At 39.9% G+C, this 24823-nt stretch overlaps 1 protein-coding gene across 3 annotated transcripts in view; it reads right to left on the minus strand.

Moving 5' to 3' along the window:
* Positions 1-1877: 1877 nt before the first annotated feature.
* LOC134210587 (nose resistant to fluoxetine protein 6-like) overlaps positions 1878-24823 on the minus strand; it is a 54544-nt gene continuing 31598 nt past the window's right edge. For 2 of the 3 annotated variants that reach the window (XM_062686701.1, XM_062686699.1), the window contains exons 2-11: positions 19535-19686; positions 19316-19462; positions 3954-4116; positions 3756-3887; positions 3504-3697; positions 3097-3438; positions 2844-3037; positions 2306-2786; positions 2122-2236; positions 1878-2048 (exon numbers count right to left, since the gene is read on the minus strand). In XM_062686701.1, the coding sequence (XP_062542685.1) occupies positions 1942-2048; positions 2122-2236; positions 2306-2786; positions 2844-3037; positions 3097-3438; positions 3504-3697; positions 3756-3887; positions 3954-4116; positions 19316-19462; positions 19535-19669 (2010 nt within the window). In that variant the 5' untranslated portion in view covers positions 19670-19686 and the 3' untranslated portion in view covers positions 1878-1941. Of the gene's footprint in view, positions 2049-2121; positions 2237-2305; positions 2787-2843; positions 3038-3096; positions 3439-3503; positions 3698-3755; positions 3888-3953; positions 4117-19315; positions 19463-19534; positions 19687-20554; positions 20674-24823 lie in introns of those variants that run through there. The other variant, XM_062686700.1, reaches the window with a different exon arrangement.

Consider the following 24823-nt stretch of genomic DNA (forward strand, 5'->3'; position numbering starts at 1 on the left):
TGGTCTGGATTTGGATTGGATTTGGTTTTGAATTGGATTTGGATTGCATTTGGATTGTATTTGTATTGGATTTGTATTGGATTTGGATTGGATTTGGATTGGATTTGGATTTTGATAGGATTTGGATTGGATTTGGATTGGATTTGGATTGGATTTGGATTGGATTTGGATTGGATTGGTTTGGATTGGTTTGGATTGGATTTGGATTGGTTTAGATTGGATTAGGATTGGATTGGATTGGTTTGATTGGATCTGGATTGGTTGGATTGGTTTGGTCTGGTTTGGTTTGGAATGGTTTGGATTGGTTGGATTGGTTTGGATTGGTTTGGATTGGTTTGGATTGGTTTGGATTGGTTTGGATTGGTTTGGATTGCGTTTGGTTGTATTTGTGTTGGTTGTGTTGGTTTGTGTTGGTTTGGATTGGTTTGGTTTTTATAGGTTTGGATTGGTTTGGATTGGTTTGGATTGGTTTGGATTGGTTTGGATTAGATTTGGATTGGGTTTGGATTGGTTTGGATTGGTTTGGATTGGTTTGGATTGGTTTGGATTGGTTTGGATTGGTTTGGATTGGTTTGGATTGGTTTGGATTGGTTTGGATTGGTTTGGATTGGTTTGGATTGGTTTGGATTGGTTTGGATTGGTTTGGATTGGATTTGGATTGGATTTGGATTGGATTTGGATTGGATTTGGATTGGATTTGGATTGGATTTGGATTGGATTGGATATGGATTGTATTTGGTTTGGATTGGATTTGGATTCGATTTGGATTGGATAGGATTTGGATTGGATTTGGAGTCGATTTGGATTGGATTGGATTTTGGTTGAATTTGGATTGGATTTGGATTGAATTGGATTTGGATTGGATTGGTTTAGGATTGAATTTCGATAGGATTTGGATTCAATGTGGATTGGTTTTGGATTTGATGTGGATAAGATTTAGATTTGATGATTTTAATTGGATTTGGATTGAACTTGGGTTGTATATAGATTGGATTCGGATTGGACTTGGAATGGATTGAAATCGTATGTGAACTGGAACTGGTTTTGGATAGGATTTTGTTTGAATTGCATTTCGATTGAATTATAATTTAATTTAGATCTGATTTGCACTACATTTGGATTTAATTTGAATTGAATTTGAGTTTAGTTTGGAATAGATTTGGATTGAATTTGGATTGGAATTGAATTAAATTTGGATGATTTTTTTATTGAATTTGAATTAGATTTAGATTAAATTTGAAATGTATTGGTTTTGGGTTGAACTTCTTTGACCTTGGATTTTAATTTGGAAATATTTTTGAATCGATTTTGATTGAATTTTGATTTTATTTGTTTTATTATTTAGTTTTGGTTTCGGATTGTATTTTGATCGGAATGCATTTGAATCAAATTATGATAGGATTAGAATTCTATTTTTGTTTTATTTGAATTGGATTTGGGCTGTCTGTGGATTGGAGTGGATTCGAATTAAATTTATATTGGATTTCGGTCTTATTCCGGTTGGATGTGGATTGCTTTGGATTGAATTTCTTTTTGATTTGGATTGGATATGGATTCGACATGGATTGGATTTAATTTAATTTTGAATTGTATTCAGATTGGATTAGAATTGGATTGGATTTCGTTTTGAATTATGATTAAGTTTGGTCTGGATAGGATTAGGTTTATGGTTTTTATTTGATTTGGTTCGACATTATTTAGATTCAATTTGATTATCGCTGGATTTGTATTGGTTTAGTATTTAGGCGTTAATTAACAATTTTTTTATATTTCCTATGAGCTGAAAGGAAAAAAAATTGGGATTTGATTTGTCATGCACACTCGATTAGAATGTTATAGATTGATAGAAGGCGTGATGCCTGAGTTTCAATGAAACATATTTTTATTTACATGTTTGTTCCAGTTTCCAAAGTTAATTAACTAAGAACATTTACAATGTATTTAATTCACTTTAACATCACCACTGTTGTTACTCGCAATGTTTGTTGTGATAGACCCATTTTTTGTAGCATCTTCGGGACTTTGCTGATCGTTTGAACGTTCGTCACCTGAAAATGTGATCAGAAATTTATTTAGTGTTCAATGACTGTTCTTAAACATAGTTCTAAATAAAGTACATACCCCTCATACCCCCGAAGATGAGTTTCTGAAGAGTGGAGAAAGGCAACTCTATCAATAAGCATAACACTAAACCCATTAGATAGGAAAACACAACTGACGCAAATATCAGGAACACCTAAAATCCAAACAAAGCATTAGCTCATCAGACTGTTGGGGCATGTAGCCTAAAAACATCTCGCCGTACCGATCCGATATAATTGAAATGAATTGGAGTTCGTAGACTCAGCACATACAACCTCATCAAGAACACGTGGCACAGATAGGCCGCATAGGTCAATCGTCCCAGTGGTTCGAAGATCCTGTGGTCGAAAATCCGCCGAAGGACTGGTGATATCGCAAATATTTGTCCGATTATGAAGATGCTGATGTAGATACCCCAACTGTATTTGGCAATGGGATAGAATACTGCCATCCATAGAGATGGTTTTGCAAAATCGTACTCGTAGAAGATGTAGTTGATGAGTAGAGTGCCGATCACTGCTGGTGGTACCAAGTACCAAAGGGTGCGAAACCATCCCTTTTGGGCAGGATCGGTATTGGATTTCCTTAGCTTGAGATAAATCATGCCAGCAATGATTCCGGCGAGGTAGTTTCCCAGATTCACATGCAAAGGGATGTACGCTCTCTGATAGAATTCGTCGAACCATAAGGTGAAACGTTGACCTCTGTTGAAAAGGAAAAGCGTGATACATGCTGGTTAGGAATTAATGGTAATACCGTACTGTAGCGTAACGAGGAATATCCCTTCAAGATTTTCTTGGTAGATAAAGTACGAAGGAACGAGAATTGAGGCGAACGCTGCCATCGCCAAAACGGTTCCTGAGTACCGTCGGAGTTTTATGATCACCAGCAATAGCAGACTTCCTAGAATGAAGAGCTGGAAGTCACAGCCCAGGTACCATGCTTGTTGAACACACTGGAATGAATTTTAATGTAAGAAGTCTCTAAATAGTGTAAATGAATGCGAATCCTTACCGGTTGGTCTCCATGAAGATAATTATTCACGTATAGCAGATTGGTCCACCAATTTCGTCGACAGAAAGCGCGCTCGGATGCCGTCCCGACCTTCCACATAGGTCCGTCTTGTAGCTTGGAAAGCCATGTGGCTTGCAGTAAAATTACGAACGCATAGACCGGAGTTAGTCTAATGTAGCGATAGACAATGGCCTTCAGAAGGAATACTATCCCCGGCGATCGTGAGCGATCATCTGCATACTTGATCATTTGAATGGCCAGCAGGAATCCACTCATGGCGAAAAAGGTTTGCACAACCTGGGGTCCACCGGTGAGAATCATCATAAACATTTGGTGGAATATCTGCAATCGTGTGCATCGTAAATTTAAAGTTAGGTTCAACAATTTTACATTTGGTAATCGCTCACCATTTCCATTCTAATGGTATTTTGTAAAGGTATGATACTATAGATCATTACGGCATGTCCGAGGATGACCAAGGTCATGGTGAGAAAGCGAATTGCCTGGAAAAATCGCAAGTCTTTGTTCAAGACATCCTGAGAACGAGATGTCAGTCGATACCAGTTTCGGAGGATTGAGAACGAAACAAAGAACAATTTTCCTGTTGATACAATAATTAAGTGGCCTGATTTTACAATCAATGCAGAATATTTACTTACTAGAACTGTCTGGTTGCTGTTTGTAATGTACCAAATCCTGTTTATAGTTGATTGTTTTGTCGTACCATGTGGAGAGAATCGTAAGAAGTATGAACCCCGATAATACAAGTACGAATGATAAATCCAGAATGTCTGTCAAACACAAAAAAAAAGAGATTCAGAATTTTATATAAAATTTTATTAACTCGGTCAACTAACCAACATCAAAAGATTCATCATTTCTGCTACAGACTTCTATTTCTGTGTAAGCCCTCAAGCGATACGTTTCGTTTAACTGGTAGTTGATACAAATGTCTAGCAATTCACCGTACCGTTCGCGATCTTTGTTTGAGTCCTGATATACGGATGGATCAAAGATGTACTGAAATGAAGATGAAAAATTAATTATATAGAAGTAGCTTTTTATTGAAAAAATGTTTTATTGGTCGGGGTTCTGCTAAATTACACAAAGCGCCAATCAGAAAAAAAATCTCATTCAGCGCCCAAGTTTTCATGCAGCAGATCGTATCGGACATCCCTCATCCCCATAACCGAAAATATCCAACAACAAATGTACTCGTGAATGGTAAGAAATTGAATTTCGTTTTGCTTTTGCGAACAAAGTAAGGTAGAATACAGCATTGGCAGGGTGCGACGGTTTTTGGCACCCTTAACAATATTTGCGTTTTACCAGCAAACATACATCATCTATAAACATAATTGAGATCCAATAACAAAATTTAAATTCTAGGCTTCCATTTGAATTAGTTGTTTGTGTAAATGTAGACATATTTGAGGAATTATTAACCGAAACAAATGCGCACCTGCAAAATCCATGCCATTATTGCATTGCTAAAGAGAACAGCGCACGAATAGCAAACTTTTACAGTACACGGGAACAAATGCATGCCCGTAATCATGAAAATCATGAAGTGACAAGTTCATGAAATCATGATATAGAATTCATGATTCCAGGAATATTATTCATGGTACTGTGCAATCCCCATCAGCCGACAAAATGCATAACCGGTTATACTTCTAATCTAACACTCCGTTCCCAAGAAGCAAGAACGGCTGAGAAGTAGCACACCAAATTCTCACTCAGCGGATTCGAGTTCAAGCCCTGTGTTGAACTCTTTTTTTCTTATCTTAACAACCAAATCGTAACACATTGGATGCGTTACGCGAAAATAAATCATAAAATAACATGAAAACACGATGGATTCACGAAATCATGAATCGTTTTCTCATTTCGGGGAATGGATTTCTACGCATGTTAACTCTTCCTAACTCGATGTTTTCCCTTACTCGGTGAAATTCAAAGTCCCTTGGATCTAGCATACTGCGTTACCTCCGTAAGCCGATATGGCCCTTTACACGGCCGTGTAAAAAAAAATCCCATACAAAATTTTTGGAAAGTTGCTCCATTTTGCTTGATTCGTCGAGAAATCATAAAACTTTTTTTACGCGGATTTCAAATTTTGAACTGAAAACTTTTATTACACAGAACGCATCCCCCATGTAAAAAAAGAATCGGGTGTACTATGTAGAATAATTAGCGATTTGTTTTTTCAAAACTTCTAGAAATAAAACCAACATTTAAATACATAATTAGAATCGCTTTATTTCTAACTATTAAACCCTTATGAACTCAAGCAAATGTGAGGAATTTATAGATTCTAGAAATTATTTTTGCAATTTCCGATCATAGTACCTGGTTTACAGTTCGTCTTTGAGTGATAAAACGGCCTACTTTTCCATACCAACGAAATAGGTGCTTTAATGACCATTATGCAACTCAAATGAGTTGCATAAAATCCATTATAGCACTCATTTGGGTGCTATAATGAAAAACCAACATCAGAGCAGTAGTACATGACTTCTTCTTCTTCTTATTGGCATTACATCCCCACACTGGGACAGAGCCGCCTCGCAGCTTAATGTTCATTATGCACTTCCATAGTTATTAACGGGAGCGGGCCATTTGGCATAAAGTCATTTGGCATAACGCCATTTGGCATAAGGTCATTTGGCTTAAAGGCCATTTGGCATAACGGTCATTTGGCATAACGGACATTTGGCATAATTGTAACCAACGTCAAAAGTGAGGGTCTTTTGGCATAACGGACATTTGGTATAACTTTTCTTTGCGTTCGCTAAATAGTGACTAAGTGATGCGGGAAACACCCCGGAATAGTAAATATAATATCCGTCGATAACAATATTAAAAAGACATTATCCTCTCGTGGAAAGAATGCATTTGCAAAGCAATGCAAAAGTAGGCGCATGCCCGGATTAGAGCAGTGGTGGATGTAATCCACTCTTTAAAAGTAGGCGTGTGGCCGGATTATGGCAATGAAGGATGTGATCCCTTCTTTAAAAGTAGGTGCTTGCCCGGATTATGGCAATGAAAGATATGATCTCTTCTTTAAAAGTATGCGCTTGCCCGGATTAAGATCATGGTGGATGCGATCCCTTCTTTAAAGGTAGGCGCTTGCATGGATTATGGTAATGGAGGATGTGATCCCTTCTTTAAAAATAGGCGCTTGTCCGGATTATTATAATGGTGGATGTGATTCCTTCTTTAAAGTAGGTTCTTGCCCGGATTATGGCAATGGAGGATATGATCTCTTCTTTAAAAGTAGGTGCTTGCCCGGATTAAGGTCATGGTGAATGCGATCCCTTCTTTAAAGGTAGGCCCTTGCATGGATTATGGCAATGGATAATGTGATCACTTCTTTAAAAGTAGACGCTTGTCCGGATTATTATAATGGTGGATGTGATTCCTTCTTTAAAGTAGGTGCTTGCCCGGATTATGGCAATGGAGGATATGATCTCTTCTTTAAAAGTAGGCGCTTGCCCGGATTAAGATCATGGTGGATGCGATCCCTTCTTTAAAGGTAGGCGCTAGCATGGATTATGGCAATGGATGATGTGATCCCTTCTTTAAAAGTAGGCGCTTGTCCGGATTAGAGTAATGGTAGATGTGATTCCTTCTTTAAAAGAAGGCGCTTGCCCGGATTGAGACAATGGTGGAAGTGATCCCTTCTTTAAAAGTAGGCGCATGCCCGGATTAAGGCCATGGTGGATGCGATATCTTCTTTAAAAATAGGCGCTTGCACGGATTATGGCAATGGAGGATTTGATTTGTTTTTTAAAAGTAGGCGCTTGTCCGGATTGAAGCAATGGTGGATGTAATCCCTTCTTTAAAAGTAGGTGTGTAGCCTGAATTGTGGCAATGCAATGGTGGATGTGATCCCTTCTTTAAAAGTAGGCCCTGCCCGGATTATGGCAATGGTAGATGTGACTCCTTTTTTATAAGTAGGCGCTTGTCGGGAATAAATCAATGGTAGATGTGATCTCTTCCCCGAAAAGCACAATTCAAATTGATTTGGTTGCAATAACTCATATGTGACTTGATTGGTTTTAGTAACTCATCTACGACAAGTGTGTTGCTTGAGTTTTTAAAATTAGGCACTTGCCCGGATTAAGGCTATGGTAGATTTGATCCGGTCTTAAGGCGCATGCCCGAATTGAAGCAATGGTGGATGTAATCCCTTCTTTAAAAGTAGGCATGTGGCCGGAATAAGTCAATGATGGATGTGATCCCTCTCTCGGAAATAATTCTTCCGTTTTGTTATTTTGTTCTTCCAGAAAATGTCTAACATCAGTTTAAATTTATCAGAAAACAGCCTCGACCTACTTTATCTACGCTAAACATTACATGAAATATCCCTTTCGCTTTCACAGTTCGAAATTATGCCAAATGTCTGTTATGCCAAATGACCTACTCTTTTCTTGCAGTTCAAAATTATGCCAAATGTCCGTTATGCCAAATGAACATTATGCCAAATGGCCTTTATGCCAAATGACCTTATGCCAAATGGCGTTATGCCAAATGACCCAGACCCGTCATTAACTGCGAGGTTTCTAAAGCCAAGTTACCATTTGTGCATTCGTATATCATGAGGCTAACACGATGATACTTTTATGCCCAGGGAAGTTGAGACAATTTCCAATCCGAAAACTACCTAGACCGGCACCGGGAATCGAACTCAGTCACCCTCAGTATGGTCTTGCTTTGTAGCCGCGCGTCTTACCGCACGGCTAAGAAGGTACATGACTACATTTTACTAAATTAGCTTAGGTAAGTGTTCAAATAGTTCCAATAGCGTCGCGTAAATTAAATATAATAGTAATAAATTAAATAGTTTGAATTTTCCAAATTAAAGTTCATCTATCGCTTCAAGGCTTGTTAAGCTATGCAAGGCAAGCCTCGTTGGATAAACGTACAACTCGTGCTGAAAAAATCATTTTTATGCAACTAGTTGTACAAACAACTATTAATGTTTTGGTTCCAAACTCTGAGTCTAGTTTAATAATATATTTTCTCAGAAAATGGGAAACAAAGTAAAAAATAATGTTTATTAAAAATATTCTTTTGGAAATTATTTTTGCGGACTATTTTAAAACATTTACATGTAATACGGCAAATTTTCCTAATTAATAACGGATACCAACACCATTGCTAAATGTGTATCATTTAATTGCCAATGCCTTCTGCGAATGAATGAAAATAATTATTTTTAATCAAATTTCTGCATTCAGTTGATCAGTATTGTAGTTGATTTTTTTTTTTGATAAGGATTCAGAACTGTTATGGTATAACCTTTTAATGTACTTGTCGTTTAGTACCAACCACAACTTAACATATGGTCAGTCATATGCCAATAACACCAATAACTTTCCCTGGGCTATTTTTATTATTCTTCATCCCCAACCACTGCCCTCGCAGCGTCAGCCATCATCGGTGTCTAGCCGTGAGCTCCGAGCGATGGGCGATTGCATCGATCGTAACCGATACCACTGCATCCGACCATCATCATGCATAGAATGGCAAAAAAATGCGCCCTCTTCTTTCACGCACACTCGCAGACCCACCGGGAGTTCTCCCACTGGCGACTGCATGCTGTGTAGGTAAAAAAAATGCGAGAAAAAATGCGCGAGCATAAAGCACGTCAGTACGCGCTGCTGTCACAAACAGTAATGACTCGCACACGGAAGGCACAGCTTCTTTTATGCTCAAATAAAATCTTGCGGTGGATCCGGAGGCACGTGGCAGTGCATTCTGTTGTCCGTGTTAGGAATGCACGAGATTGATTATGAAATTTTTATTGGCCTTGACAAAAATTGAAATTTTCAATAGCTTATCGTTAGCAATCTTATGTTTCAATGAAGTTGGGAAATTGCTAGAGAGTGTCCGAGTAGATTGATGTATAAATCTTAGAAATCCTTCGAAAGGTAAAGGCGCTAGTAACGTTTGAAATCTTCCCTTTCAGCGTAACGCTCTCGATTTCCAAAAATCTAAATGACACCCAGTATAGTAAAGAAAGAAGTAAGTCCTACGTCAAAACTGTGAAGTAAGAAGTGAAAAGTGAAAAAGAGAAACGAAAAGTAAGAAGTAAAAGTAAGAAGTGAGAGGTGAGAAGTGATAAGTGAGAAATTTGAAGTGAAAAATGTGAAGTGGGAAATTCGAAGTGGAAAGTGTGAAGTGAGAAGTGAGAAATTCGAAATGAAAAATGTGAAGATAGAAGTGAGAAGTAAAAAGTGAGAGGTGAAAAGTAAAAAGTGAAAAGTAAATTATGAAAAGTGAGAAGAAGTAAGAAGTATGAAGTGGGAAGTAAGAATTGAGAAGTGAAAAGTGAGAGGTGAGAAATTAGAAGTGAAAAATTTAAGAAGTGAGAAGTAAGAAGCGAAAAGGTAAACGTGAAAAGTAAATAGTGAAAGGTAAGAAGGGAGAAATGCGAAGTGAGAAGTGAAAAGCGAGAAGTGAGGAGAGAAAAGTGTGAAGTGAATAATGAGAAGTGAGAAGTGAGAAGGGAGAAGTGCGAAGTGAACAGTGAGAAGAGTAAAGTAAGAATGAGAAGTAAAAAAAATATACCGTCTTCGACCAGAGTTCGTACAGACTGAACACTTAACACCTAGCATGAGACAACGGATAGCACATTTACAAACAAGGATGTTATCGATCATTTAGTAGTTTGTCAATAACTCATTCCAGAAGCGGAATTTCAAAATATGTTGTATGGTGAATTTCTAGTGTGAAGGTTTTTCTACAACTCTGCCAAATGGTTCGTTGTTTGAATTCACCAAGTAACGGGGTTATAGCTATAGTTTCAGACTAAAACTAAATGATATCAATATTCCAATCATTTAGTTTAAGTTACTGGAACTAGCGCTATAGCTCCATTGTTAGTTGAATTGTAACAACGAACCATTAGGCAGAGTTGTAGAAAAACCTTCGCACTAGAAGTTCACCATACTACACATTTTGAAATTCCGCTTCTGGAATGAGTTATTAACAAACTACTAAATGATCGAACACAAATTACTAAATGACCATTTGTTTTGAGAACTGCAGCATATTGCATGGAGTATGTATGCCAGATAAATGATTTATAAGCTGTAGACGCTGTAGATTTAGTCTATAGCGATATTGCTTAGTCGTCACTTCTAGAATGGATTCATAAAAACCCCGATAAATACAAAAACTTTCATGTTATTTATGATTTTTCATGTTTCCATTTTTTTCATGCTACCCAGTCCTTGAATTATAGGCAAACAGAATCCTTCTGTTTATCACCCAGACACATATCTACTCAATTCTGAAGTAGATCAGATGGCAAACTCGTCGGCCACCCGAAACCCCGTACGTCCTCCAAACACAGCAAGCGTTCAAATCCGGAAATTAATATAATTACCAAAAAGAATCAAATTTCCAATGGGAGGGAAAAGGAAAGAATGAATTAAAATGTAAATAAATATTTTTCGTTTCATTTTTTTTGTTCCTTCTCCACTCGTCTAAAAATGTTGACATTTTTGCATAGGCAGGCGTGGAAAAATGGTAGGGGCATGCAGTACATCAGCCAAATAATTCGCCAAAAGCGGTTTTTGAGCAGCGTTAAAGCATAATTCAGGACTTACTAGCATTTTAACCAACTTTTTTATGCGACTATAAAACCGAACTAAAGCCGGTTTTAACGGCTAGGTGGTTACTTGGGCCCTCCTTAGCCGTGCGGTAAGACGCGCGGCTACAAAGCTGAGGGTGGGTGGGTTCGATTCCCGGTGCCGGTCTAAGAAATTTTCGGATTGGAATTGTCTCGACTTCCCTGGGCATAGAAGTATCATCGTGCTAGCCTCATCATGATATACGAATGCAAAAATGGTAACCTGGCTTAGAAACCTCGCAGTTAATAACTGAGGAAGTGCTTAATGAACACTAAGCTGTGAGGCGGCTCTGTCCCAGTGTGGGGATATAATGCCAATAAGAAGAAGAAGAAGGTTACTTGGATAGGGTACCTTCACAGCAGAGCATTAGTGATTAATCATAGATTTAATCATGATTAATGAATAATGGGTTATTTAATCATTATTCATTAATCATAATCATACAAACAATACGATTTAATCATTAATCACTAATCGTTAATCATAGAATTTTACATTTAATCATTAATCACTGATCATATTCATAATTGTTTTAAGTTTATTCATTAATCATCAATTTTAATCATTACATACGTCGCTTTTATTCATTAATCTTTAATCATAATCATATAATTTTTATGCCAATTATAGCCCAATTTGCAAGAAAGGTTACTTGCTTTTTGATCACTATGCAAATCATTCAATTTGATTATTCATAATCATTAATCATTAATCATATCGATCGTTAATCATTAATCATACACATATTGTGTCAACATTTAATCACGATCGAACACGAACATTTAATCGTTATTCATACTCCAAACGTTTTTTTCATTAATCATAATCGTTAATCATTGTCAAAAATTAATTTAATCGTTAATCACAATCATTATTCATTGTCAAAAACGAATAAATCATTATTCATAATCTTTAATCATAAAGTTGAATGAAATTAATCATTCATTGGAAGCTTTATTCATTAACGCTCTGCTTCACAGTCTCCATGTTGATCGGTGTCAGGCCATTTGGCCGAATGCCGTTTGGCCGAACGCCATTTGGCCGAATGCCGTTTGGCCGAACGGGTCGTTTGGCCGAATGCCGTTTGGCCGAATAGTTAAACAAATTTGACCTCAGATTACAAGTAGTGAATAGTCAGTAATAAGAATTGAGTAATGAGAAGTAGGAAGTGAGAAGTAAAAAAAAAGGAAAGAGAAATGTGAACTGAGAATAGAGAACTTCTTCCTTCTTCCTTTTTCCTTCTTCCTTCTTTCTTCTTCCATCTTCCTGGTTCCTTCCTCCTTCTATCTTCTTCATTCTTCCTTCCATCTTCTTTCTTGTTCCTTCTTCCTTCTTCCTTATTGCTTCATCCTTCTTCCTTCTTGCTTCTGCCTTCATCTTTCTTTCTTCCTTCTTCTTCTTCCTTCCTACCACTTCTTTATTCTTTCTTCCTTCTTTCTTCTTCCTTCTTCCTTTCTACCTCTTCTTACTTCCTTCTACCTTCTTCCTTCTTCCTTCCTTCTTCCTCTTCCTTCTCCCTTCTCCTTTCTTCCTTCTTTCTTTTTCTTCCTTCTTCCTTCTTCCTTCTTCCTCTTCCTTCTTTCTCCTCTCTTCTCCCTTCTTCCTTCTTCCTTCTTTCCTTTTCTTCATTCTTCCTTCTTCTTTCTTCCTTCTTTCTACTTCCTTTTTCCTTCTTCCTTCCTCTTTCTTCCTTCCTCCTTCTACCTTCTTATTTTTTCCATCTTCCTTTTTCCTTCCTCCTTCTTCTTTCTTTCTTTCTACCTCTCCCTTCTTCTTTCTTCCTTCTTTCTTCTTCCTTTCGCATTCCTCTTTTTTCCTTCTTTCTTTTTTCTTCTTCCTTCTTCCTTATTCCTCTTCCTTCTTCCTTCTTTCTTCTTCCTTCCGCCTTCTCATTTTTTCCTTCTTCATTCGTTCTTGTTCCTTCTTCCTTCTTCCTATCTCCTTCTTCCTTCCTCCTTCTTCCATCTTTCTTATTCCTTCTTCCTGCTTCCTTCTTTCTCCTTCCTTCTTCTTTCTTCCTTCTTCCTTCTTCCTTCTTCTTTTTTCCTTCTTCCTTTTTTCTTCTTCCTTCTTCTTTCTATCTGTCTACCTCTTCCTTCTTTTATCAGTTTTTCGCATTCTTTTTATATCCTACTTTCTTTTTTCTTCTTCCTTCTTCCTTTTCCTTCTTCCTTTTTTTCTTCTTCCTTCCGCCTTTTTATTTTTTCCTTCTTCCTTCTTCCATCTTCCTCCATTCTTATTCTTTCTTCCTTCTTCCTTCTTCCTTCTTCCTTCTTCCTTCTTCCTTCTTCCTTCTTCCTTCTACCTTCTTCCTTCACACACTTATTAAGAAAACGTATTTCAACTATTCGACCAAACGGCATTCGGCCAAATGGCGTTCGGCCAAATGACCCTTTCGGCCAAATGGCATTCGGCCAAACGACATTCGGCCAAATGACCCTAAACCTGTTGATCTGAGGTGTGAAAAGTGAGTTGAAGCTCGCCTACGTCTATGAGGGCGGACACAGTATCAAATTAAATACAATATGGCTAATCTGAGGCGTTCATAGCAGATTGAGCACTCGTCTGAAGGAACGGGGGTGGTCTCAGCATATTATTCGCTTCTTTTCTATTGTTCTCTTCAAGGGAAATAACTAGAACAGTATTTTTGTGAAAATGTAGTATCTTGAAAAGCTTGTTAGTCATCGACTAACTACGACCCCCCACTACTACAGGACTGCTCGGGAAACGACCATCAGTGGCTAAACCATATTTCTAGAGGAAAGGCTCCAAAACGCCTCCCCCCAGGTAAATCGCCTTTTGGGTATTCCCTCATATTTACCGTATTTGGCATGGACGTAATAAAATTACGACCAAAAATTATGTAGGTGTGTGCTTTTTTTTTTTTTTTTTTTTACAAGGGAGAATGCATTTACACACTAACCCAGTACACGTGCATTGAAGTTGCCAAACTACCACACGGAAGTGTACTGGAGTGTCGGACTCGACCATACCGGTAATACCGACTAAACTCCCTTGGGCTCCACCATCGTTTCCCCCAGGAACTACCTCGCAGTACTACTTCTGGGGGGACGGCAGTACTAAGCGTACTCGCTCATTATCGCTCACACAGGCACTCGTCCCACGCGAGACTGACTTGGGTGCTCGCACACCATTCACTCCATTTGAGTCTTACTTGGATGCTCTTCCGGGCGCTCCGCTGCCATGCCTCGAGGTGTCAATAGCGGTAACTGCCTGTGCCCACAGTTATTACGCTACGACACTTATGACACAGCATGTGCAGATCAATCACACCACTGCCGAAGCAGACCACTCGCTTCCCTGCCGAAGCAGGGACACTCCCCATGCACCACATGTGCACAACTGTAAGTGTGTGGGTACAACCCACTGCTACCCTGCCGCCGAAGCAGCTTCTCCAAAGACCATTCGCTCCATGTGACCCTTATTCGGGTGCTCACTGTAACACTCCACTGCCATGCCTCGAGGTGTCGATAGCGGTATGTAGGGACGAATCAACGATACTACGCTACGACACTCCTACCTCAGCATGTGCAGTCCATACTCAGACTTCTGCTGCGCTTCGAGGTGACAATAGCGGCGGCGACACGCTATGACACTCCTGCCTCAGCACAACCAGATCACTCACTCCCTGCCGAAGCAGCTCACGCGCTACCCTACCGAAGTAGGTACACTCCACAACTCACTCTAACACTCCACTGCCATGCCTCGAGGTGTCGAGAAGGTACCTCGACTCCTACCTCAGCATGTGCAGTCCATACTCAGACTTCTGCTGCGCTTCGAGGTGTCGATAGCGGTAACTGCCTGGGCCTACAGATATTACGCTACGACACTCCTGCCTCAGCACGAGCAGATCAATCACACCACTGCCGAAGCAGACCACACGCTACCCTGCCGAAGCAGGGACACTCCCCATGCACCACATGTGCACAACTGTATGTGTGTGGGTACAACCCACTGCTACCCTGCCGCCGAAGCAGCTTCTCCAAAGACCATTCGCTCCATGTGACCCTTATTCGGGTGCTCACTGTAACACTCCACTGCCATGCCTCGAGGTGTCGATAGCGGTATGTAGGGACGAATCAACGATACTACGCTACGACACTCCTACCTCAGCATGTGCAGTCCATACTCAGACTTCTGCTGCGCTTCGAGGTGACAATAGCGGCGGCGACACGCTATGACACTCCTGCCTCAGCACAACCAGATCACTCACTCCCTGCCGAAGCAGCTCACGCGCTACCCTACCGAAGTAGGTACACTCCACAACTCACTCTAACACTCCACTGCCATGCCTCGAGGTGTCGATAGCGGTATGTAGGGACCAATCAACGATACTACGCTACGACACTCTTACCTTAGCATGTGCAGTCCATACTCAGACTTCTGCTGCGCTTCGAGGTGACAATAGCGGCGGCGACACGCTATGACACTCCTGCCTCAGCACAACCAGATCACTCACTCCCTGCCGAAGCAGCTCACGCACTACCCTACCGAAGTAGGGACACTCCACATGCCAATTGGCACTCCTGGGCTTGTGCTTTGAAGCGGCACACAGTCGCTTTGATAGAGTCCGCTTACGGGCACTTGTGTTTTTGGGAGGGATTTTAGCAGAGCCCACTGCTAAATCCCACCACGCCCTAGGCAGTTCTCCCTGACTCGCAGACAGCTGGGGAGGGGTCGTCAAGCCCTTGGACATCATGCTGTCCCTGCTGTCCCTGCTGCCCCAAGTGTGTGTGTGTGTGTGTGTGTGTGTGTGTGTGTGTGTGTGTGTGTGTGTGTGTGTGTATGTACAAACTAACCCCACTATCTGGCGGTGATGTTATGGAGGAAAGCTGTCTGTTAAAACAGTCAGATTTAATCCGGGAGTTAGAAAGTGTTAACTCTACTGCAGCTCCAGTGACCCATTTCAGAGTGCCTGGTATTTCATGTCCACTCCGAGGTCACTATCACTAACAGTAAGCCCCGCCTGATTATGCTACCGTTTATCAAATGGATAAAGGTATCATAATCAAACTTCCGAATGCAAAATATATATAATATAATTTGAATCCAGCGCGCATTTAGTTGAATTCATTATACACATATTTTTTAATAGATATGCAACGTATTTACGCTTCCTGGATTTAAAATGTATATCAATGATATTCATCATGGATATATATCTTTGATCCTAACGCGTATTTAGTAAAATCAGTTTCATATAATATTATTATGGAACGGACTCACCAGATCCGCAGCTTGAAGGATTGGCCATTCCAGTAATTCCATCGTATATAAGGGCTCCAACCTCTTACAAATCCAACAGAATGCAGTGCACGTACACGTGTTTTACTGTTGATACCGCTGCAATTCTATAGAATTCATCCTAGACATTTTTGAAATCCTACGAGTCTTCATTCTATTCTGAACTGTAACTTTCCCGAAAATCTTGTCACATTTAGATTACGAATAGATCTTTTAAATTAGCATTCTCTTAACAGAACTTCAAACAGGCCTCAATAAAGGACACAATTCTTCATTTTCAAATTATACACCTAACTGAAAACCGACACAATACAGTAAATTGGAAGAAAATTCACATGATACCCATGCTTCATTCTTCGGCAACTTTTAACATAATCACTCGCGGAAATTACTTAAACTACAATTATGACTTTTCTGACTGTGGCAGCCAAAATCTTGAAAACGGACGGGTAATAACACTAAAATTTGAGCAGCAAAAATTGTTAACGTCATGTATGCACGACATACTACGATCCTTTTCTCTTATGACCGTCTTATCACGGTGCTCCTGAAAAAATCAAATTGAACTATCTAGGGTTGCAATTTATGTAAAATTACTCCATAGTAGACATATGCATAAATCCCAAAATGTTTATGTTTCTAAGTTAATCTCTTGCTAGCCGGCTGTCGAAATAGTATGTACTTATATCTATTGTATTTTCTGTTTGTTCTTAAGATGTGCATGAAATTACCAAGATTCCTTGTCCATAATTTTCTGATCAGTAATCAAAACCATCCGGGTCATCACACACGTGAATAATATTACTATCGAAACGAAGAAGGTAGAATGAAAAAAAAATCAAATTACTATCAAGCAGCTGACGTATTTTTCGCGATTTTCGCTTATGCTACGTGTTTTAGATTAGAAATTTAGCTAAATTATATGTCAGGAATACGTCGCAAGAGACTTACGATTGTGAGGTTTTATTTTATTGAATAAAATCTACCGAATCTACCAGAATACTACTAAATACAAATTAATTGTGAGAACCCTGAATATGCAACAAAACACACCAAATATCGAACATCTTCACCTTCTCCCCATAGCATTCATTGACCATTCATACATGGATTTACTAGAATATGGAAAAATACTCCCTTTTGTATTCCACGATATGAAATTTCACTATTGTTAGCTTCTATTGCACTACTTGTCACTAAAACATGAATGTATTTAAAATCAAATCGAATGTCCTATTAACAAGGCACCAGCCGAAACTATGAAAAACCGCCAATTGTCCCCGAACTGAGAAAAAAAAAAAAAAAACCTACGACAAAAAATTATGTAGGTTAGGCAAAAAAGTGTCAAAATAAAAGATAGGAATGTTGGAAAAACCGAAATTTTCCACATTTTGATGAAACATCTAACATTTTGGCGAGGCAAAATGCCCTAGGGGACTAACCCATAATGTACCACGCGTCTCCACGCACTGCCCATACCAGAATGCTGATTCGCCGACGCGTGGTGCGTTGTTCTCAAAGAGCTGCCAGCTGGAAGGCGTTTTGCCTCATGAGTTTTCCGGCAACGAAATATCACCACATTTTTGAAATGTGAATATTATCTATATGATTGAGATTTGCTACAATTTTTAAATGGCATCAGCTAGCTATATTGTTGAACTGTTGTATGAGGTAAAATACCCATCAAAAACGTAAGAGCTAAGACATTAAAGCAGTCTTTGCTTAGCTTGGGCATATTCTTCCTCCTTCCCCTACATGTTGTAATGAAAAGGGAAATTCGCTTCCTCTACGACATCTCACGACGTTTAAGCGGGGGGAAGATGAATGCATCAATGCCTGTGAAAGACGCGAATGGTCAGTTATTAACCGACCCAAGCATGATCTGCCTAGGATCTGACGCATAGCATGCGCCAATACCGAAGCTTCATCTCTTCTGGAGATTCAAACAGCCACCCAAAGTATGGAATCGAACACAGCTCCAGGGGTCGATCGCATATCAGCCGCGATGCTCAAAGCTGACCCCATGACATCCGCTCAACTTCGTTTATTTCGTAATATCTGGGACACCGCAACTTTTCCGGTCGACTCTTGCAAGGTATCCTAGTGAAAGTGTCCAAAAAGGGTAACCTGGCTGTATGCGATAACTGGCGAGGCATAATATTGCTGTGTACCGTTCTCAAAGTTCCTAGCTGAAAAATAATCCTATAATAGCGTTTGTACCGGATGTCAGATAGCTCCAGTTCTGGTTCCTGAGATTACTCCTGGATTTATATGATAAACTGAGCTATCTACAAATCTATGTTTGATAACATTATAAGAGAACAACATGTACTACCGCATTCTGAAAAATAAAAAACCCAGAATAATCCACCTAGCGGTGATGGCGCCTTTCTCGCGCAAAAAGGTAATAAATGTAGCCTTTACGTTTACACCTCGATGATGTACAAGAAAGGCAAAACAGTTACACCGTCTAATGTTATGATAGAAAATTTACACTAGTAGACGACAGATGGCTCTGCCAAAAGTTTCTCGAATTTCCTATATTCGAATTTTGACTTTCGGACAATTTCATAGTACTATGAAACTGAACGAAGAGCATACTTACGCCTAAATGCGTGCAACACGAGCATCTTTATAGTACGATGAAACTCTTAATGGGAGCAAGCCATGGATAAACTTTAAAAATATTCATAGATGCAAGGCATTTTTCATAACACATTATTGTTCTATGTGACTATGTCTCATCACTATTTTAATATTATCTATTTTTTGCAATTTGCAATTATTATGAAATTCAATAGTGATCAACAGCGTTTTAGTCTCTGGCGGATGCAACTTGTTGCAAGAAAATCGGTTAAGAGTTTCTATGTGAAAATTTGGCTAATGTTTTTTATGGCATTTTGTGCACACACACACACATACGCACACACGGACAGACAGACATTTGTTCAGTTCATCGAGCTGAGTCGAATGGTATATAACACTATGGGTCTCCGGGACTTTTATCAAAAGTTCGAATTTGGAGTGAAATGATAGCCTTTCGGTACAACTTAGTTGTACGAGAAAGGCAAAAATACCGTATGCACCAAATTACAACACACATGTTTTCCATTTTTCTGTAAAGAGCTCGATGAGGAAATTAGCGTATACGTCTCTTTTTTAGATTACGGCAGTATATTCGTATTTTAGGGTTACCATCGTAACGCAATATCCAGTTGCTACTTCAGCGTTGCTCTCAGAGTGTAAAAATGGTAACAAATAAACAAAGAAACAACTATATATTTAAAGATCTAGGACGAAAGGCTCACCGGAAAGTCAATGGGAAATTTCTCCACCCGTAGTGCCTGTTGGGTTGCATTGGACAAACGCTTGACCAACCGCTTGCAGTTCTCCATACACACACCACGGTCCAACAAGGCATGATTGTAGTGCCTCTTCCAGTTTTTAGAAAAGCCCTGTCAAAGAAAAAATCACCCATTTCTCACTCACTGCCACTACTCGGTACCGATTAGAGTTAAGCAACCGACCTCAATCAACTGCCACAGTTCGGAACTGTTGTCCGGCCTTAGAACGACGCGTACCAAGCAGTACGCAGCAATTTGACCCGCCGGGGCCTCTTCCATGCATTGGTCATAGTCATCTGCTTCGGTTATCCGCGGCATGCGGTGGTACTGAGAGGCTGCGGGAGACACAAAAAAGTGGATGATAAAAAAATTAATAGTGATGTAGTTGGCACTTGAGATGACCATTAACGATGCCATATGAAACAGAGTTCCCTTCATCCTAACTGAAATTAAGTTTCTTTTTCATTGGACGGATACGTTGCAACTATAAATCATCATAATTTGTTGTTGTTGAAATTCTACATTTTCTACTTGACAATTGAAACGGTGCATATTCTATTTCTGCTTCAAAACATGTCCAGTTCATATTTAATTCTTAGGTTACAAATATTCTACTTCTAATTCTATCTACTATATTAACCTTCGTGTACAAACAGATACGTATATGTATACGCATTTAGTTTCCAATTTCGGAAATTCTTCAGATTTTTGTTATCGACACTTTAGGTTTTCAAGAAAGAAACGAAAAATCTGTTTATACAAAAAGTTCATATAGTGAAAGTACATAGAAGAAGAATGTTTGTAACTTTATAATGTTAAGGCATTCGAGAATAATTTGTTTCATATTTATCATTTCTAAATCACATTATCACTTATTATCATCATTATTATCATGTTTAAAATTAATTCATGCTATGTTTATTTGTTGAAAGAACTAACAAAAACTTATCCATTTACAAAAAAAATAATCTGTATTTTGTTATTGCAGTATTTAGAAAGAAGTTACTATGTTACGTTTCCAAAAAAACATGGACTGAATAGGGTAAACAATTTAGGGATTCAAATGCAAGAGAATAATTGTTACTAATGTTACATAGCGAACGAACGATTGGTAAGTCTAGGTTGTTCCATGTGCTACAATACCCATTTATAGAAATTTGGATTTATTATGATGTCACGAAAGATATTCCACATTTAACTCACTCTCAATGAATTCTCCATTTATTGTGATAGGTAAGATAGCAATCACGAAGGACATATAACAGAGCAGGGACATCCTTAATCACTCAATTGCATGCTGTTCTAGTCCACGCTGTACTAAGAACTAAAACAACGTTCCGCTGTAAGCCACAAAACCATACTGATCCATATGCGTTGGTTGCGAATGTAGATTCTTAATGTAGAACTATAAAACAACATCATAATCTTAAGTATATACTTACATAAGAAAAAAGTATTACACATCATGCAAAAAAGTTTATGCTATCAGAGAGGCTGAGACATCAGACTATGGTAAGTAGTGCTTCGTTTAATTCGCTGTAAAGTTCTAGAAAACGGAAAATAACATCTGGTCACTTTATCATAATTACTGTTCAAAACAACAGTCCTATATAAGATGAGTACCGCCATGTTTCACGTTTGACAGGTCAACTGCTCATTTGTATGAAACTGCCAGATGATTATGTTCCAATCCTGATACTTGACGGCACTGATATTATAGTCACTGTATTCAAAACTAGTTTAGCATTAGCATTGAGCAATTTGCACAAATTCGTAGGTGGTACAAGCCAAGACTATTGTATGAGAGTAGCATCACTTTCATCCGTTACCACAGATAATGATTTGGGACTAACCACTATCTCTTTAATGGAAGCAATGCACTCTCCAATAGTCCAGATCGGTCCTGGCCACGTCCATGCCAATGCTGAGGAAGGGGAAGGATAGTTAGTTGGGCACCTACTTAAGAAAGATGCAGAGAAGTCTACGACCTCTTATAGATGACACGGGAGTTTATGGGATTGTGTGGAAGATTATAACACTTGGAATCGTTTTGGTAAAACGTGAAACGCAGAAAGAACTAAGATAAAAATAACAAAGTAGGAAAGGGACGGGCCTTGAATTGAACCCACGACCTCCTGCATATAAGGCAGGAGCGATAGCCACTAGACCACCGAGATCGTCCTTACTGTATTTAAAACTAGTTTAGCCGACAAAATTCAGGAGATCGTCCATGAATAACGTCAGTTAATGGAACTTTCCCCTTGATTCAAACGTTTCTCCCATTCATTGGAGCTGGAAATTGAAACCACGTAAGAAAAGTAAAACATTACTATTAGAAGAATTTGCATAAGTTACTGTCCTTTTATAGAAGTCTTTTTGAACCTAATTTTATTTCAAAATGATTTATCCGCTTTTGTAAAAAAAATCAATCCACGATTTGGCGAATCTTATAGCACTCCACGGCAAATGCTGGGTGAAGCGTACCATTGGTACTTCGCGTACCTGAAGAAATAAAATATACTCCATCTCGTGGTCCTTAGCCTTTTACCCAGCAACTACTATCCCTACCTCCCCGTGGTGCTGGCCGGGATGCGAGCAACCTTAGGGAAGATCGGGTAACCAACCCCGGTGGGAACTATGGTCGTATGCTGACAGGGAAGGGGGGTTTGCTCCTCTCCGGAGGTGCAAATCTTACTGAGCGTCTGTTCTCCATGTCAGGATCGGCTCACAACAGCGACTGTTCCCCATGTTGGGGGCGGCTGATCATCGTCCGAGTGCCAGCGAGGGACTCTAAGTGAAAATGTGCACCATGGTCCACCGCGAATAAGGAGGAATGGTCCTCCGGAAATTTAGGAGGCTTGGTGTCAGGCCCTGCCAGCCAGCCTTTAAATAACATACGCAACGAACAATCAACAAGAGAGTACGGACCGGAACCATCGGCGAAGACCACTGCGACCACTTTGAAACTCGGATCGTGGAACTGCAAATCTCTCAACTTCATTGGGAGCACACGCATACTCGTTTCGTGGATTCGGCATCGTAGCGCTGCAAGAGGTTTGTTGGAAGGGATCAATGGTGCGAACGTTTAGAGGTAATTATACCATCTACCAGAGCTGCGGCAACACACACGAGCTGGGAACAGCTTTCATAGTGATGGGCGATATGCAAAGGCGCGTGATCGGGTGGTGGCCGATCAATGAAAGAATGTGCAGGTTGAGGATCAAGGGCCGGTTCTTCAACTTCAGCATAATCAACGTCCATAGCCCACACAGACAGATGCAGATAGAATCATAAATCGACCTCGTTCTGATTGATGGACGGCACTTCTCCGACATTATCGCCGTCAGGACATATCGTGGCGCTAACATCGACTCTGACCACTATCTGGTGATGGTTAAACTGCGCCCAAAACTATCCGTCATCAACAATGTTTGGTACCGACGACCGCCGCGGTACGACCTAGAGCGACTAAAGCAACCTGATGAATCAACAACACTAAATTAGTAGGGCGTTCACCAAACCAAATCGGGTTGTGAATTCACGATAAACAAGTAAACTTTATTTCCAACCATATGTTGAGATAAGAAAATTATTTTGAGCTTTTTAGTGGAATGTCTTCACTTGTCATAAGACGAGTTTATACAATCCCATTGAATTCCACCACTTAATTGTATCTCGACAGATACGTATTTCGACCTCAACAGTAAGGCCGTCTTCAGTGTCTTGTACGAGTCGAGTCAAGTACAAGACACTGAAGGCGGCCTTACTGTTGAGGTTGAAATACGTATCTGTCGAGATACAATTAAGTGGTGGAATTCAATGGGATTGTATAAACTCGTCTTATGACAAGCATATGTTGAGGTTGATTAGCTCAAAATAATCAAAAAATAACAAAATAATAGTTGAAACATGTGTATTTATGATAATTGAAATAGCCCTTAGCTAATGTTACGCGCGATTTTTTGGAATAAGAAGTCTCTTGCTCGATTGGAATGACACTGATAGTAAATTTGGAATTCCAATTGAAACATTTCCTGTCTTTGTTCATAGTGTCTTTACGTCGGGTATGTGGGACGAAGTCTACGGAACGAATGGTTCGACGAAGAGGGCAGACAGATTCTGGAGGAGAAGGACGCAGCGCGGACGGTCGCGCTGCAGCAAGGTACCCGGCAGAACGTGGAACGTTATAGACGAAAGCGGAGACAGCAGACACGCCTTTTTCAGGAGAAGAAACGCCGCCTGGAAGAAGGAGATGGAACAGCTGATGCCAAGATGGGCCCGGAGAGGAGTGAAAGGAAGGGGTTATATGCCCCATCTACAATGACGACAAGGCGACAAGCTGGAAAGTGAGAACTTTCGAGTGATCATCATCTTTAATACCGCCCAAAAAGTGATATACCAGATCATCTTCCGTCGTCTGTCACCATTAGTAAATGAGCTCGTGGGATGTTATCAAGCCGGCTTCGTTGACGGCCGCTCGACAACCTACCAGATTTTTACTGTACAGCAAATCCTTCAAAAATGCCGTGAATACCAGGTCCCAACGCACCATCTGTTCATTGATTTCAAGGCGGCATACGATAGTATAGACCGCGTAGAGCTATGGAAAATTATGGACGAGAACAGCTTCCCTGGGAAGCTTACCAGACTGATCAAAGCAACGGTGGATGGTGTGCAAAACTGTGTGAAGATTTCGGGCGAACACTCCAGTTCGTTCGAATCGCGCCGGGGACTAAGACAAGGTGATGGGCTTTCGTGCCTGTTGTTCAACATTGCGCTAGAAGGTGTCATGCGGAGAGCCGGGTGTAACAGCCGGGGTACGATTTTCAACAGATCCAGTCAATTTATTTGCTTCGCGGATGACATGGACATTGTCGGCTGAACATTTGCAAAGGTGGCAGAACTGTACACCCACCTGAAACGTGAAGCAACAAAAGTTGGACTGGTGGTGAATGCATCGAAGACAAAGTACATGCTAGTTGGCGAAACCTAGCGCGACAGGGTCCGCCTGGGAAGCAATGTTACGATAGGCGTGGATACCTTCGAGGTAGTCGAATAATTTGTCTACCTTGGATCCTTGCTAACGGCTGACAACAACGTTAGTCGTGAAAAACGAAGGCGCATCATCTAGAACATTGAAACATTAAATGTAATTATTCTCATAATACACGGCAGACTGTGATGGGCTGGATACAAATCCCATGCGTATGACAAAAGAGCATCAAGAACAGTTAAAATAGAGATAGTAGATAACACGAAAAGTGTCGTAGGCTTCGTGGTAGGCCGTGTACACGATAGCTTATGCAGCTATATGATACTCCATTTGGCGTAGGCTCACCAAGAGGAGGCAACTCATTATCTATCAAGTATCAAGCAAATAAATATGAAAAAAAAAACAATATACTCTTGAGGGTTACGAAAATACTCTAGGCTTCATTTGAAATTATTTCATAAAAAGTAAAATTTTGATAT

This window comes from Armigeres subalbatus, chromosome 2 (genome assembly GCF_024139115.2).
Source record: "Armigeres subalbatus isolate Guangzhou_Male chromosome 2, GZ_Asu_2, whole genome shotgun sequence".
NCBI lineage: Eukaryota > Metazoa > Arthropoda > Insecta > Diptera > Culicidae > Armigeres > Armigeres subalbatus.